The 17,052-nt window shown below is 42.4% G+C and overlaps 1 protein-coding gene across 2 annotated transcripts in view; it reads left to right on the top strand.

The window, feature by feature from the left end:
* MEGF10 (multiple EGF like domains 10) overlaps positions 1-17,052 on the top strand; it is a 180,653-nt gene that overhangs the window by 85,860 nt on the left and 77,741 nt on the right. For both annotated transcript variants that reach the window (XM_019478144.2, XM_006276658.4), the window contains exons 7-9: positions 8,650-8,896; positions 9,954-10,074; positions 12,671-12,807. In XM_019478144.2, coding sequence (XP_019333689.2) covers positions 8,650-8,896; positions 9,954-10,074; positions 12,671-12,807 — 505 coding nt within the window. The remainder of the gene's footprint in view (positions 1-8,649; positions 8,897-9,953; positions 10,075-12,670; positions 12,808-17,052) is intronic.

Genomic DNA, 17,052 nt, shown 5'->3' with positions numbered 1-17,052 from the left:
TATTCAGTCCCTATGCTTCAAAATGGCAGTGGGGGCACTTTAACTAAAGCTCACCGAGCAAGCTTTAGCTAAATTGCCGCTGCCACCATTTTGAACCATGAGACGTTGAATACACGAGACGCTGTAGGCACTTTAATTAAAGTGGCTTCCGGTAAGCTGAGAGCTGCTTTTGCTGCCAGGGTGCCTCACCCCCTTCTTATTTAGATTATAAATTATTTAAGACAATGGTTTTCAATCTTTTTTTCATTTGTGGACCCCTAAAAAATTTTGAATGGAAGTGTAGACCCCTCACTCCTTTGAATTGTATGTGTGGGTATTCACATACTTTTGATTGATCATAGCCATCTTTCAGGGACCCCTCAGATAGAGTCTATGGACCCCCAGAGGTGCACAGTACAGGTTGAAAACCACTGGTTTAAGGTATGTTTCTTCACAGGGTTTCTGTTCCTCTGTTTGAGATCGACCTGAGTAGCAAAGTTTAGATATGGATCCATATTTGAACTTTGGTTTGAAGTTTGGATTGGGTTTTTAATACGGATCTATCATGACTGCATATTACTTGGATTTCTGTCACATTAATACCTCATATGCAAAAAGTGTTTTTTCCTCACTTTCTGAGTTAACAAAAGATGCAGCAGCCCAAACTCTAAATTGTGCTGAGTACAGGCTGGTCACAGCTTAGACTGAGGGCTCATCTACATGTGAAATTAATTTGAATGAATAAACTCTAGCGCATATTGTGCCAGAGCTTATTGCTCCCGGGCGCAGTGCCTCACATGTACCCAGGACTGCAGCACATTGAGCCGAGTCAGAGCAGCGCTGACTTGCAGGGATGCTAGGGGATCAGCCTGCCAGCCTGGGGCTGCTCCAGACTGGCTCAGAGTGCTGCAAAGGGGCTGGCTGGGGCATGAAGGTGCTCTGGTGTGGAGCAAGCTGGCAAGCAGTCCCCACTGAAGCACCCTCATGCCTCAACCAGCCCCATCAGCATCTATATGTGTGTTGCTGAAAACTAAAGAAACCTGCTGCAGGATTTTGTATTTACAACAGCAGAGTTAATTAGTTTCCCAGAGTCTATTAGGGTCACAGGTGTAGACACTGAGACTTAGCTGTGGAGCTAATTAGGCAGCTCTGCAGTAAATGTCTCATGTACATGCAAGCAGAGAGTAGAGGAAGTTCTAACCCTATCAATGGATGATGCCCTCAAATAAATCAGGGCCATTTCAATACTGCTATGTTTTATTGATGCTGTCTGCTCATGGCCTTAATGCCTCATCCAGCAGCTGAGAAATCACCTGTGATTAGGGATGCTGTTCCCTTCTTTCTAGCCAGATCCTCTGAATTAAAAGATTGGAAGAAGTCAAGAATAGAAACTATTACAATGGTTCTACTTCACAACTGGATGAGTATAATAGCAGCAACAACAACAATAAGAATAGCAATCTTTTATATTACCTTAGTGCCTTGCTGTCTTGGACACAGATAAAGACCTCAATGTGTTAGACACTGTATGCAGGCAGACCAAAAGATGGACACAGAGAAACAGAATACAAGGAAACAACACAACACAATTAGTCAGCATGGCAGGCAGTGTTCTCAATACACTAGCTGCCTAACTGTTGTTAAGCTTTCGGTAGCATCCTTTCAAAGGATGGTTTTAAAGCAGGATTTGAAATAGGATAATAAAGTAGATTTGTGGATGTTGACAGGAAGTTAGTGTGAGGGAGAGCCTGAGAGAAAGCAGAAATATGCTTGGATTGACAATTTAACATGTAGATAAAGGAAGCTGGTATGGTGTGGGCCAGTCTGAGATGAGAATTAACATCCCCATACTGATTGTGAAATGATACAAAAGGTGGAGTTAAGCCATGAAGGGCCTTGAAAATGAAGACAGGGAACTAATGTTTGAGGCAATAGAGAAGTGGGAGTCAGTGGAGAGATGCGGAGAAGGCTGACATAGTCAATGTGATACACTAGAAAAATGATTTCTGCAGCAGTTTTCTGAAGATAAGAATGGGGTAAAATTGCACATGTCAACATCAGAGAAGGATGTTGCAGTAGTTGGTATGCAAGATAAGTGTCTAGGTGAGAGTTCTAGTTCAATATATAGATTGAAAATGTCATAAATTATAAATGTTATGCAGAAAAAAACTGAAAAGATTTGGAAATAGACTGGAAGCGTTGATCCAGAGAGCGAGGTCTGAGTCAAAGGTGATGTCCAGATTATGTATGAAAGTCAGTTTTTGCAAGTTGGAGCAATGCAAAGCAGCCCTAACACACTCCAGACCACAACCTCTGAAGCCTATCTAAAGAAATTATGTTTGGAGGTTTAGAAAGGACAAGAGTTGAGATTCTGTACTTTTACAATTTTTGTCTGCCAATATTACATTCCCAGCTTGCCTTTGGAGTGTGAGACTGGGAAAAAAAATCAAACAACATTCTTATCATTATTTTATGGTCAGATCTTCACAGTCACTTTGGGAATCACAGGCAAGAAGTGGAAAATTGTGTTTTAGTGCTTTGATAGAACTCTTCTCCATTTGGCAAACAGCAGAGATGATGTTTGTTTTTAGACATGTACTGTGGTGTTTAGCCATAAATGAACGCAAGAGCAGTTCTGACCCAGAGAAGAAATATTAGGTTGTTATTTCAATTCCACACGTATGACAACAACAAAGAAAAACGGTAAAAAAAATAAATTATAATTCAAGCCCCCATCAGTATTAGTAAAAAAGAAAACAAAAAGAAAATTCAAATCCTAAAAAAAATTGCCATAAATATTACCCATCATGTATACTATGCTATATAAGTATCTGTACCATACTCAGGAGGCAGCTGTAAGTCTTTGTTGAGTTTCTATGGGGAAATTTCTTCTAAAATGTTCTTTGGCTCGATTTGATAGCTGTATTTTGCTCTCATTATACGCCATTCTTTAGAGAAGGACAGAATTACATGTGATCAAGGTGGATTTGTCAGGAATAAACAGGGATTCATTCAGGCTTCTTTTTTGTTACCTTTTCAAGAAAAATCAACCAAACCTCCCCCAACCATGACTGCTGCACCTCCCCCCTTCCCTCCTCCCTCCCAAAACCCCCTATAAAATCAGCATTCTCATGTCTTGTTAAAAATTGCACTGACATTGTCTTTGTTTATAAAGAACATGAAAAGAGTTACGAAACCATCCAGGTGCACTTCTAAAATATGATACAAATTCTTATCTCATCCTGTAAAATACCTGGGCACCCTGTATCGCAATTTGTAAATCACTGGCAGCTCCGAGAAGCCATGTGCATAAAGATGAGCCCAGTTTGGCATAATAGCAGTGTGCATTAAATTTATTATAATATGAAGGCTGAAGAATGATACCAATTTGCATTGCACATTTTCTTTTTTGCTTTTTCACTTGAAAAAGGTTCTTTACAACTGAACCTTGAGGACTTTCTCTGGTCCTATCATTTGGCTCTGAGCTTCAGAGAACATTTGCCATTTGTTTTTATGTTGGGACATTGTGTATTGTCTTAGGGTTCCATATCATGTTTATGTGTTTGAAATGAGGATTTATATAATACAATGTCTTTATTCCCAAAGGCATGCCTTTCTTGTACTGGGACAGCCTTTTGGGAGAAAGTTTGCTGCCTATATTTGTAATGATACATGAAGTGATGATGTACAGAGCTTTTACTGAAGGGTCTAGAAAAATATATTCCTCGCTAAACAGAAAGCATATAAGAAAAAAAAGATAAAAAGAAGAGGCATCAAATAATTTTCTTTGCTAAAGGTCTAGACAGTTTTTAGTAAACATTTCTCTTGAATTTTATTCTGTAGTGCAAGATGTAGGATGTAAGAACCTTATGACTCCCATAAGAGCGTAGTCGAAGCAATAAACAGAGAAAGATGGGTTTTACATTGTGTTATACATAAAGGCGCCTATGCCCCAAGAAATAGGTTAGAAGTGGACCACTTTTTATTCATGGCAGATAGACTGGGGCAGATCCTCTGCTGGTTCAACTTACCGTAATTCTCTTTAAATCAGTGTATCTGCTACTGGAGGTGTCCCCAGCCTGTCCTAGCAGAACTTCCATTTCATTGCTTTAAAACCTGGGATGAAATTATGATCCCATTAAGTTCAGTGAGAATTTTGCTCTTGACTTTTGTGGGGCCCATATTTCTTCCCAGAAGCAAAACCTTTATAGAGTAAAGCTCATTAGCTACTAGGAAAAAATATTAAAACACTTTGCAAGTAGAACTTCACTCTTGTAACACTGTTAAACAGTCTATAGTAAATGTATATAATTTTTTTATATTGGCCTCACAAAAGTCAAGGGCCAAATTCAATGAGAATTTGGCCCTTGACTTTTGTGAGGTCCATATTTATTCCCAGAAGCAAAACTTTTACAGAGTAAAGCTCATTCGCTACTAGGAAAAAAATATTAAAATACTTTGCAAGTAGAGTTTCACTCTTATAACACTGTTAAACAGCCTGTAGTAAATTTATATAATTATATGTAATGAAAACTAACTTATATATTTCACATTTAGTTTTGGATGCTAACAAATGTGACCTGTTTAGAAAGCAACCATGCATTCTATGTTGCTTTGGCATATCATTTCTCTGAATTAGTAAACCTGAGTCTTATTATGTGTTCTGAATTTGGGACTTCTAATTCTTTTTACTGTGCAGTTCTCTTCCTCTCTCTCTCATACACTGCATTGTGATGATTTATTACTGCTCCAGTTCAGTTTGGTGGAAGTCACTAGCTGACACTTTCTTCTTCCTCTGTGCCTGTGTGTTTGTGCATGTGTTTGTGTGTAAGTGACCTTGGAGTAGTCAGGACAGTCATTACAGTAGCTATTCTGATTAAACTCCAGCTGACAGTCTGTAACCTGAGGATAGTCATTAACTCAAAGACTGCCCATTTCACCAGATTAACAGCTGTGTGATTACCAGCCTGCCTTTCTTAGTTTTTTAATATTAGGCAGCAGTAAAAATAGTCTGGGGTAATATTTGGTAAATGTAACCTCCAGAACTAATTACAAATAAACGAAACTCCCCACAGGAAGCATTTCTATTATTTGTATCCTTTTTGTGGTAATCCCGGTATGTGTTTCTGACAAATCACTTTAATTTCCTATGGGAGACATTATTGATTAGAGGGCAAGTGATATAGAGATAAAGTATATGATGTATCTATCTTGTTCAAGAATATTATTTATTCCCATTAATCGTGCAAGTTTTTTCTGCAACAGTACCCATACGTCACAGTTGGATAGGAGGTTTGTGACAGATCTAGCATAAGAGACTATATGAAAACTGTAATTATTCTGGTAAAAAAGCCCTGGCACTATGCTATAATAAAACAATGGTATAGTCAGTACTTGTTATACAACCAACCATCTTCAGAAAGATAATCTCAAAATTGGAAATGTAATCACTGGATACCTGATGTTTTCTATTTGACTGGGTTTCATGCAAACAGAATGAGAACACAAGCAGGAAACTAATAAATTATCAAGCAATATACAGTTCAGGTCTCTAAATTTTTTTTTGCAAGGAAGTTTCCAATTCAGAGACATAGCGTATTTGTTTCCTCTCATAAGGGTAGCATGGTGCATGGTGCAGTATGCCAGACTTTGTGCATATTGCTTGGTTCATTGGCAGCGGGGTAGGCTTTCAGTAGCAAAGTCTGTTTACATATGAGACTAGTTAAGATGTTCCTCTATATATCTGCATAAATGTTGGTGAATTATATCAAGTATCCCATATTTAGCCTCTGGTAAAATAATACAAGCAGGAAACTGTCGGCCAAATGTATCTTTTCTTTCACTGAGAGGTGCTTTGTATATACCATATCAAGAGAGTCTGAGCCTCGTTCATCCCTAGTGTAATTCTATAGCAGGGCTGAATGTGGCCCATTTTGTGTTATTTGAAAGGGCTGCTATCCAGTGGTCAGTTGAAATTATTCATTTCTTCACAGTGGGTCCTTTGGATAGTACAAGGCATTTAGGATTATTTTTAAACTCTTCATGAGGAGTGACTGAAATTATTCCTTTTAGTTGGAGGCAGCAGACAGACCGTAATCTGAATCCATCAGGAGGTGTTAAGCAAAATGAGGGTGGTGATCTTCATGCAGCTATGAGAGAACATCTGTCTGTCTCAAAAATGTACTGTACACATATATACATCCCAGAACAACTGGTTTCCTAAGAAGTTGATGACTGATTCTGCCTGAGGATTCCATTTTCTCTTACATCTAGCACATGCAAAGTAGTTTTTTGTGAGTCCTGAATTTGTATGAGTTCTAATGAGGAAAGACATCCATCTTGTGTTAGATGCATTGTAGTGCTTTGTACAACGTCCAGTTCATAAAAACGAATGCTTAAATAGCTAAGGAAGGAAAATAAACAGATAGGGATGAAGAAATAAAATGGGCATCCTGAGTATAGAAATTTTGTACTAAGTTGCCACATTTATTTATTTATTTATTTATTTAAGCCACAGTACATATATGTAAACAATGTCTATATTTCATGTTCCAGTGACCTTCTTTAAGAGGAGGCTGTCACTTCAAAGCATGCCATAGATCTTAGGAAATAATGAGGACATTGGCCATATAGAAAGAAAAAATCTTTAGAAGACCCTAATCCTTTTTGATTTGTGTAGTCTGAGTGATCAGTTTCTATAGCAAAGTAATTTTTGCCCTGAGGAGATGTCTTCAGTTCTTTTGTCTCGCTCTAAGAAAGTAGGTCTGTTCTACGCCTAGCTGCTCTGCCCCAGGAGAAGACTGAGAGAACAATAGTTGTTAGTCGCTAGGGAGAGAGTATGGACATCTAGTCACTGCATCTGAGGTCCCATTGTTGTTATCAAAAGAATTTAAGAATAAAAACCAGATCATTTGACCACGATTAACACATTTCTGGTGAACTCTAGGTGACCTTTGTTTCCTTTTTATAGAATGTTCATATTTCTCACTTTGAAATAAATTAAAAACATTTCTCACTTTTAAAACCTTACCTCAGTATTCCTTTTGATAATGAGAAAAAATATTTTGAGAAGGCTTTGCCTATTGAGCTTTGATGGCTTATCATGTGGTAGACCTGATGCCTGGTCATGTTACTATTCATGATGCTACCTATTATCAAATCCCATACCTGTTATTTCCTCTTGTCTAGTAGGAAAGGATTTTGTGCCTGAAAGCTTGCAAGGAACATTTTTTCCAACTATTTAGTTGGTCTAATAAAAGATATCACATCTACCCAAAGAACCTTGCCTGCTCTTGTCTAGTGGAACACTTCTCATGTTGCTTACAACACTGTCAGCAAATAGTATTATAAAATCAGAAAATAGTTTTGTAAATATGCAAAATAAATAAATAAATATGTAAATCATTTAGAAGTTTCACATTTTGGAGAAAAACCTGCCATTCAGTGTGACACTGATAATAATAGAAGGCAGGACAGATTTGAACCTTATAGAGTCACCAATATAGAATAACAGATATAGATATGTATATGTGTGTGTGTATGCATATACATATACACAAACACATATATATACAGGTTTCCCTTGCTTCACAGGGTTTCTGTATGTGTGAATTCACTTTTATGCGATGACTCTTTTTATACCAAAAATTTGTTATATGCAAGGTAAATTTACTCTTATGCGATTGGTGTAGTGGAAGCCCGCTGTCAGATGCTTGATGTGGTGCTTTGTGGCAGTGACACGCACCAAAATATAGTCTCTCGTGTGGATCTGTGATCCTCGCTTGTTGTCTGCAGCATGTGCTTCTGTAGTTGCCATCCCAATTATAACAGTGCCCTGTGCTTGTGTGTACTGTCTGCTGTTGGTGAGTACCAAAACTGTCTTGTAAAAGTGGTAGAAATGAGTCGGGGGGGTCAGTACAGTCAAGGTCTTGGAATGTATCCCTATTTGTTACATTGTGAAGTGGGTTCCCTTTATGTGACTTCGAGTTATGAGCCGTTTTCCAGGAATGCATGTATAGTATAAAGCGAGGGAAACCTGTATATGTAGGTGTGTGTATGTATATGTCTGTGCGTACGTGTGTGTGTATAGCACAAGATTTTATGAGCTGTAACTCACTTCATCAGATACTGTGAAAGGATGTGCAGAAAGAGAAGTATGAGGAGGAGAAAAATTAGAATACAAAAGACAAGCAGGGGGAGGGGTCTGTGCTGGCAGTAATGACAATACTTTTGTCTTTATAACTTCAGTGTAGGATTTCACTATATATTTGTTCCTTGAAGTCAGGTTATGAATTATATTTTATTCTCATTTTACACCCCATCATGGTTAGACTATCAGGTGAAGAATTTGGTTCTTTAGCTTTACAAGCATAATTGCAGTTCCACATTGGAACACACTGGAAGATCTAGGGACTTATGGTTTTTTTCCAAACAGATGAAATGCCCGTGTACATTTACTGCAGGTTACGAAATAATTTCCAGTTCACAAATCTGAGTCCTATATATGGCTATCAAAAACCTTAAAAAATGAGGAAGGTTAAGGATGCCCTGTCTGCAATGCTATTGCTAGTCCCATTTTATAAGGAAGTGCTCTTGGTACCTCAAGATCCTATCTTCAGTATTCTAACGTGAATAATTATAAAAACATTGTGAAAATTTTATCTCCCTCAGCATGTGACAGTGACCACTGGGGACCCCACTGCAGTAGTCGTTGCCAGTGCAAAAACAAAGCCTTATGCAACCCTATCACTGGAGCCTGCCACTGTGCTTCAGGATTCAAAGGCTGGCGCTGTGAAGAACGCTGTGACCAAGGGACATATGGAAACGACTGCCACCAAAAGTGTCAGTGTCAAAATGGAGCCACCTGTGATCATGTGACTGGAGAATGCAGATGCCCTCCTGGATACACTGGGGCTTTGTAAGTAGAGGGTATGTTATTTATTGTGGGAAGGTATGTGTCGGCATGATGCTAACCAGGATAATCTGCTTAGTTCGAAGTTAACAGTGTGCTGTTCTCGTTATAAAATGTATCTATATGTATTTGATTATCGTATTCCTTCATATTTCTTAGACACCCTTCTTAAAATGCTGTGACAAATTGGACTAGTAACACTAGCAGTTTTGTGCAAAAGTATTCCTAAATTTAGAAATGTTTACTGATGAGTAGTGTGGTCCCTATTGTTTCACTTGTGCTGTCATTTAGGCTTTAGGATCAAGTTGAGAATTGACTTCAGCTTTTAGATCTGTGTTTTCAGTTAAAGTCTTCACCTCTAGTACACTTCCTGTGCCAGAATCAACAGAACATTGAAAACTGGACCTGCTACAGCGTAAATTTGAATGAATGTGCAAATGTATTGGCTACGTTAGGTGGCAGATAGCAATTTAAGATATGGAAAATGAATTTTACACTTACATTTTTAAATCATTGTTCATCAGGTTAAATGCATTGTTTTTGAAAGTGGATGGATAGTTAAACACACATAATAGATTGTTAGATGGGCAGCAAATCTACTTGTATACACAGCTGCCTAACTAGATAATGAACTGCCATGTCCCACTAAGAAGGCCTATGAGGAGGCAGGATCAGGCAAATACTTCCATGTGCGGTTTGTGGGCTCATCTGTACATGCCCATAGAGTCTGACACTATCGGGGAAAATTAACCATTGAAAAATGTAGTTGATTAGGTTAATCCCTCCAGCAGACATAAAAATGAACCTTAACTGCATTTGTCAAGAGAACAAGATGCTTAATTAAAAGTACATATACCTACAATTCTCTAATTGCTGCCTTTATTTTAATAGAGGCATAGAACTGTTCCAGTGAGATTTTAGGGATATTTCCCTTTATTTTTCCTGACTTGGTGTTTCATATTGCCAGCCTGAAGAATTCTGTATAATATTAAAATAATGAAAGAGAAGAGGATTCAACTGCGCATACAAGTAACAATTGTATTCATTGTGCACCAATTTTTAGCTGTGAGGATCTTTGCCCTCCAGGCAAGCATGGGCCACAGTGTGAAGAAAGATGTCCTTGCCAGAATGGAGGAGTGTGTCACCATGTGACTGGGGAATGTGCCTGCCCACCTGGATGGATGGTAAAACTGCTTTCTAAAATACAGTATAACTTGGTTAAACTTCTTTGTTTATGGAGATCAAGCAACTTCAGAAGGAAATTTAATTAGAAGAGCAAATATATTTTGACTGTATCTAGGCATAAAAGGAAATGCATTTTAGTATACTTTATACCCATGAGGAATCAAAATCAAATATTTAAACAAAATATGCTAGTCCAGATTCCCCGGTTCTAGATTGCTATATTACCTTTTCAGAGAGTGAGAAAAGGAAATGTGCTTTCTAGAGCATACAGGGCTTTTTTACTAGATGCTCCAAGGGTTGGGGGGAGTGGCACTTTAATTGGAATGGCTCCAAGAGCTTCTGTAATTAAAGCACTCGCAGCATCTCGTGCATCAGCGTCCCTGCGCTTCTAAATGGTGGCGCTCATCAAATGAGCTTTAGTTAAAGCACCCCCATCATCATTTTGAAGCATGGAGATGCTGATACATGGTACGTGGAGGCTGGCTGGAGCACACTAATAGGCATGCTTCAGCAGACTTGATAAATTGAGTGTGCTCCGGCGCACTGTAATTACAGCACATCAGAGCAGCCTCCCCGCCACGTCTACAGGCACCCACAGGTATAATCTGAAACTTGATTAAAGTACAGGAAGAGATGATTCCACCCTGAGCAGGGGGTTGGACTAGATCAGGGACAATCAAGGTATGGTCCACAGAGCCATGTCATCTGGCCCCTTGGGCTCCCCATGTTCTAGAAAGTTGGCACCAGGGTAGCAGTGGCAGTGAAAATTGCTCTAGAGTCATGGCAATTAACGCTTCTGTCACTCATCCTGCTACCTAATTTCTGGACTGTGGGGAACTGCATGGGCCGGATGGGTTCTGCATGCTGTATTGAGCATAGTCCCATGCCCCATATTGGGTCCAAGGACTGGCCTGGCACCGCACACCAGATGAGGTCCACATACTAGCTTCATGGTACTCATCCAACCTGCAGATCAACCCCACATGCCAGATCTGGCCTACAAACTGGCTCTGTTGCACTCATCAGGGCTAGATGAGTTGGGCATCACTGGACTAGATTATCTCCTGAGGGTTTCTTTCAGTTCTGTTTTTCCTTTGATTCTAGATTTCAAGTCTTTATGAATATAATTTAATTTACCTATAGCACCTTGGATGGCAACCTATATGTGTATTTTGAAATATACAGTACCAACCTACTGAAAGAGAAGTACAAGGGTGGGTAATGAGTGAACTCTGGTGGCATTCTTACAGCTCAGGAATACAGTTAAACCAGAACATCTGCTTCGTAACTGATTTTGGTGCCGTTCGGTGGTCCACATATGCTCTTACACCTCATACCTGCAAGGATCCATCCCTGCTGTCACAGGCACAGCAGAAAGAATGAGCAAAATCTTGTTTGCCTTCAAGCACGACGTGGAGGGGGAAAATGCTATAAAAGCATGAGTAAGATAGTAGAGTATGAGAGAGATGTGGAATAATCGATATCTAACAACTAAACCTAATCATGCTAGATGCTAAGATGGTTGGGGATTTGGAGACTGGAGTTTATATAGTAAGGATAAAAACAAAAATTGTATATACTAGTGATCAGTCCCCTTATGTAGCTGTCTTACAGCTGTCTGTAGGGCAAAAAATGGGTCCACCTATGTGTTGGTGACTAATGAGCACTAATCAGGTGACACCCTAGTTCTGATTGGGGTGTCTCAGTAATCCCATAATATACATTATTAATAATGATGATAATTTGTAAGCATTTTCATGGTTTCTTGGCACTCAGTTTTAATCTAAATAAAGGTGATGAAAACATTTATCCATGTGGCTACTTTCTATCCAAAATCAGTGATTAATTATACCTCTTTGACATTTGAAATTTCGCAGTTCCCAACTGCAGTGCTGCAGCTCAACCTTTTTATTACCTTTTATTACCTTTGTAAGCCCGCTGTAAAATACCCAGGCACAAATTCTACAAGCTCTTGTGTTAGTTCTGCTTACATGACCATAAATGTCTTATTCTGGAATTGATTTCCTAAAAGCCTTAAGATGTGATTCCTCTATCATTACATAGGTATAAATAACTCCATGGATACAAGTGGAATTGCAGTGGTTCAGAACCAGTGTGAAAGGAGGATAATTGTTAACATTAAAGAACTTTATAAAAAAATTCAAAGCAGATTTTATTTATTTTAAACACAAATCAAAATGACTGGACATTGCAGCAGTTGTTTGTTCTTATGCTACTGTGTACAAGAAAGCATTTCTGTACTTCCTGGTATATTCTAGTTTGAATTAAGAAATAAAGAAGACCTTGGCATCAGCTAGGCTCAAATACCTAAATATTTATTGTCGTTTGAAGATAATGTTTTTGATTAGCTTTAGCTTCCAGGATAGAAATCCTAGAAGAGTATTGTCCCAACACGTATGGCAAAATATACCTTGTGTTTAAGACTAAAATAAAGAATCTGGCATTTTCCACATGAGCATAAGCAGAGTGATACAAGATTCCATTAATTTCCTCACCTCCTTCCAACTGCTTTTTCTCCTTTCCCTGTCACAGCTGCAGTCCTAAACTTAATATTAAAAATGTGTTTGCACACAGGGCACAGTCTGTGGTCAGCCTTGTCCGGAGGGTCGTTATGGAAAAAACTGTTCTCAGGAATGTCAGTGCCACAATGGGGGCACGTGTGACTCAGCAACAGGTCAATGTCATTGCAGTCCAGGTTACACAGGGGAACGGTAAGAAAAAATTACGTTTTTACCAGATCGTAGGAAGAAGAGTCTAATGGCAAAAAAAGAAAATGCAAGTTGAAAGACAAATTAGAATTCCAGTTGCTTCAAAATGTTTTATACATGTTTTTGTTACTTTGTCACCTAAATGACAGTGAATCAAAATGTTAAAGGTAAAGATTTGATTTTTGGAATATGTTTTAACCTCTACGACAAATGGTTTAGTTCAAGGATTTTCATACTCTTGTCCATGTACCGCTAGTGATCTGCAGGCCCCGTACTGCGTGATCTCCAAAGTTAGGGACAGACATTCAAAAAGCTGGAGCCTGAATTGATTCAGTCTTTGTAGGTTAGTTTGCAGTAACTGATTTGCAAGTAAATATACATTCACTTTTGATTCTGGAAATGCAGGCACATGCTTACAGTGGCTCAGGCTAGAAGCTGGAGGGTACTAGAGTGAACCCCCCCCTTCCCTTCAGGCTGGAGGGAAGCCAAACTGAGGGGGGCAAAGCCAGGCCCTGGCAGGCTGAGTATGACAGGGGAGGGGTTTAAACCCCTACCCTGGCCTGCAGCGATCCCAGCCAGGATCTGCCTGGCTTTCCTCCCCTGCTTGTGGCTCAGTATGGCCTGGGACCCCTAGAGCCCTCCTCCCAGCAAACGGGCGATCCCTCTGCACCTTCCCAGTCACTGGGGCTGGGATTTGCTTGGGGCAGCCCAGGAGCAAAGAAAGGCCTGATTGGGGGGAGGGACGGGCCCAGGTAGCAAAGTTCCTTAAAGGAAAGCTCCTGCCCAGTGGCCCCTTCCACCCACTGGAGAGTCACTTCCAGGACAGCCCTGGCCCTTGAAGTGGTGTGCACTGCACGGGCTCGCCCCCTCAGCCCCAGCGCTATTACCTTGGACACCAGGCACTGAGCTGGGCGTGCCCTGCTCACCGCTCTACTACACAGTGGTGGCAGTGGTGCAGCACAGCCCTGTGTACCAGGCACGGGGTTCTACCCCTATGGCTTTCCTGCCACTGCCATCACCCTGGCTGTAGTGGTAGGTGCTACCTGTGCTGCCAAACTGCGGTCAGCCATCAGGTGGGCAGGCAGCAGGGAAGCCGTAGGGATACTGCCCTGTGCCTGGTACAGGGGGCCGTGCTTACATCTATGGCTCCCTGTCACTGCTGCCAGATGCCAGCCTGGCATGGCTCCCTAAAGTGAAGGGGGCAGGGGGAGGGGTGTTCCTTGTCCATCCCCTCTCTCACCAGGGAACTGCAGCTGGGGTCTGACAGCCCCAACTGCCACCTCCACCACTCACACCCAGCCAGGCAGACCCTGGCTGGGGTTCCCCAGGGGAAGAGGGAATGGAGGGGGGAATAAACCCCCTCCCTGCCCGCTTCGCCTTATGGGACCATGCCAGCTGGTGTCTGGCCTTGCCTCTGTCCCTGCTGCTGGAGCAGTGAGGGAGGAGGGACCCTGATGGGGCAGCAGTCCCTGCCATGGTGTCCTGGGGAGTGCAAGCCTCCTCCCGGTGTGCGGGCTGTGCTGCAGGTGGGAGCAGGATGGGCAGAGTTGCCGCAGCTTACGCAGGGTGAGGGGCAGTGGTGGTGATGCTAGGCGGGGACTTGAAGGACTATGGCCACTCCAAAATTCAGCTTAGCCTCCATAGCCACCCCTCTGAGCTTGCCCTGCACAGGCTGGGACAGCTCTGCCTGCTCTGCTTCTACCCGCAGCAAAGGCCGCACCCCTCCACCCCTCTGCAGGAAGAGGCTTGTGCTCCCCGGGACACCATCCCCACCTCGTCAGTGCAGCATCAGGAGTGGGGGCCTGGCTCCCTGAGGTGAAGGGGGCAGGGATGGGGTTTATTCCCCGCTCTGTCCCCTCTCTCTCCTGAGTATCCCATGGCTGCCTTTGTTTCAGCTAGGAACAGAGGGGCAGGGCCAGTCCTGCTCTCTGGAGGAGACAGCAAAGACCAGACCAGGGCTGCAGAGCATGCTGGGATGCTGGGGGACTCTGATTTAACTTAAAAAAGAAAGAGGTCTGGGACAGAAGTTCCAGAAACCAGTTTGACCCAAATCAGTTAAGTCTGATACTGTATTTAACCAGGTTTATCTTAAACTGGTTTTGGCCATTTTGAAACTGGTTTATGTGCACTTAACTTTTGTTCGGTTACAGGTTCAAACCAGTTTCTGATCACTTAAATCTGTTTATGTGTAACTTCTGTCCCTAGCCTAAAAAGAGGCTGTTTGAGGTCTAAGTGAGAGATGGACCGATGAGATCTCATAGGGCTCCTAGAGACATGTGGGGAGTCTGATCCAATGTGCTGGAAATCCACCTCGATTGGTCAAGTCTGCTGGAGCATGGAAATTGAAGCACTCTGGCAGCCTTCCACATCATATGTATCAGTGTCTTCTTGTGTGCCCACACTAAAAAAGTGGTGGCAGTGCACTTTGAAATAAAACAAGTTTAATGAGCTTTAGTTCAAAGTGCCCTGCCTCCATTTTTTCAGTGCGGGGACACTGATACACGTGATGTGTGGGTGCTTTTTATTAGTGCAGCTTGCTAATTAAAGTGTCCAGTGCCGCATCCTGGAACACATGTAAAAATGCCTATATTTGCTAAGGTATCGGTGAGATGAAGTACTTGGGAAGCACTGAATTATTTGACTTCTGAACTGAACCAGAGGTTGAGGCATAGGCACCGACTCCATGAGTGCTCTGGGGTTCAAGCTTGCAGACATTAAAAAAACCCCCCAAACCTATGCTTTACCAGAAAAAGCAGTGCATTACTTCAGCCCAGCTCTGCAGTTTCTGTAAAGTGTGGGTGCTTCAGTGGGGATTTTGGTGCTTTTAGCTTCAATCAGCTATTACAGGGCTGGGCAATTATTTTGGGTGGAGAGCCGCTTACTGAGTTTTGGCAAGCTGTCGAGGGCCGCATTGGTAGCCCCGCCCCTTGACAGGTGCTCCGCCCCCTGGTCGCCATCTTGTGACCAGATGTCCCGCCCCCTAACCCCTGACCTTTGCCACCAGAAGTCCCTCCTCTTGCCCCGGAAATATTCCTTTCAGCAAGGGGTTTTGCCATCTCAGAACCAGAAAAATACCAGATTATATTCTAAAAATCAAACATCTGCAACATTCATTAATTTGATTTCAAAAAATATTTTTGTCCTGATGTATATGTGTTTGTGTAGTGTACATAGAGGTGATTGCACAATAGCTTAAAATGAAGTCTTACTCCTGAATATTGTATGGGGGGTTGGGGGCATATGGATAGGTTTATGGGGGACTGTTAGTGTGTGGGTATGTGGGATGGGGTGTGAGTGTGGGGTGAGGGAGCATGTGGGTGTGTGTGGATATGTGGGGTGTGGTTGGGTATGGGGTTTGTGGGGGGTGAGTGTGGGGGAGAGGGTGGCTGGGGTGTGTGAGGGGGTGTGGGTGTGGGGATCTGCGTGTATGGCAGTAGGAGGGGTGTGTGAAAGCTGGTGTATGGTGGGGTGTGGGGACTCACCCTATGAGAACACACGCACCCCCCCCCCAGGTACAGCTGGTGAACTCAGACTGGTGGGGTAGGTGGAGTGTCTCATGAGGGAGGTTTGAAGCCAGCCAGGGGTGGGGAGGGTTTGCAGCTGGCTGGGCACTCTGGCTGGTAGTGGGGAGGCTGCAAACCCTTTTCTTCTGGCTGGCTGCAACACGCCTCAATCCTACCCCCACTCCCATGGGGCACTCCATCTGCCCCACCAGTCTTAGTTCACCAGCCGCGCCTGACAAACACATGCACACAGTCTCTTCCTCCCTCATTGCTTTCTATCTCTCTCTCTTTCCCCCTTCCTCATTGCACATTCACCCTCCTGTTCCTGGCCTTGGGGTACTGGTGCGGGCCCTGTGCTCTCGTGGTTCAGTGATGCGGCCACGTGGTGCTGGAGCAGTCCAAAAGATGCAGCAGGCAGAGACTTCCAGTGTGGGGGCCAGGAGTGGGAGGGGACTGGAGGTGGGATGGGGTGGGGCAAGCCTTGTTGCTGGTCCCTGCTGGCTCCCCCATGGTCCTACTGCCCCGGCTCCTGTCATCTTTGACAGGTAGCCAGGAGCAGATAAATATACATTTTCTAAATTTTTTAGGGGCCCTGCGGGCCAGATCGAATGGCCTGGTGGGCCGGATGCAGCCCACATATTTTGCCCACCCCTGAGCTATTAGGTAAAAGTTCCAAAACCCCACTAAAGTGTCCGATCTGTACAGATGTTGGGCAAGCTGGTATCAATTAATGCACTGCCTCTTC

Source organism: Alligator mississippiensis, chromosome 3, assembly GCF_030867095.1.
Source record: "Alligator mississippiensis isolate rAllMis1 chromosome 3, rAllMis1, whole genome shotgun sequence".
Taxonomy (NCBI): domain Eukaryota; kingdom Metazoa; phylum Chordata; order Crocodylia; family Alligatoridae; genus Alligator; species Alligator mississippiensis.
The sequence above is the reverse complement of the archived record's forward strand: the minus strand, read 5'-3'. Positions and strand labels throughout refer to the sequence as shown.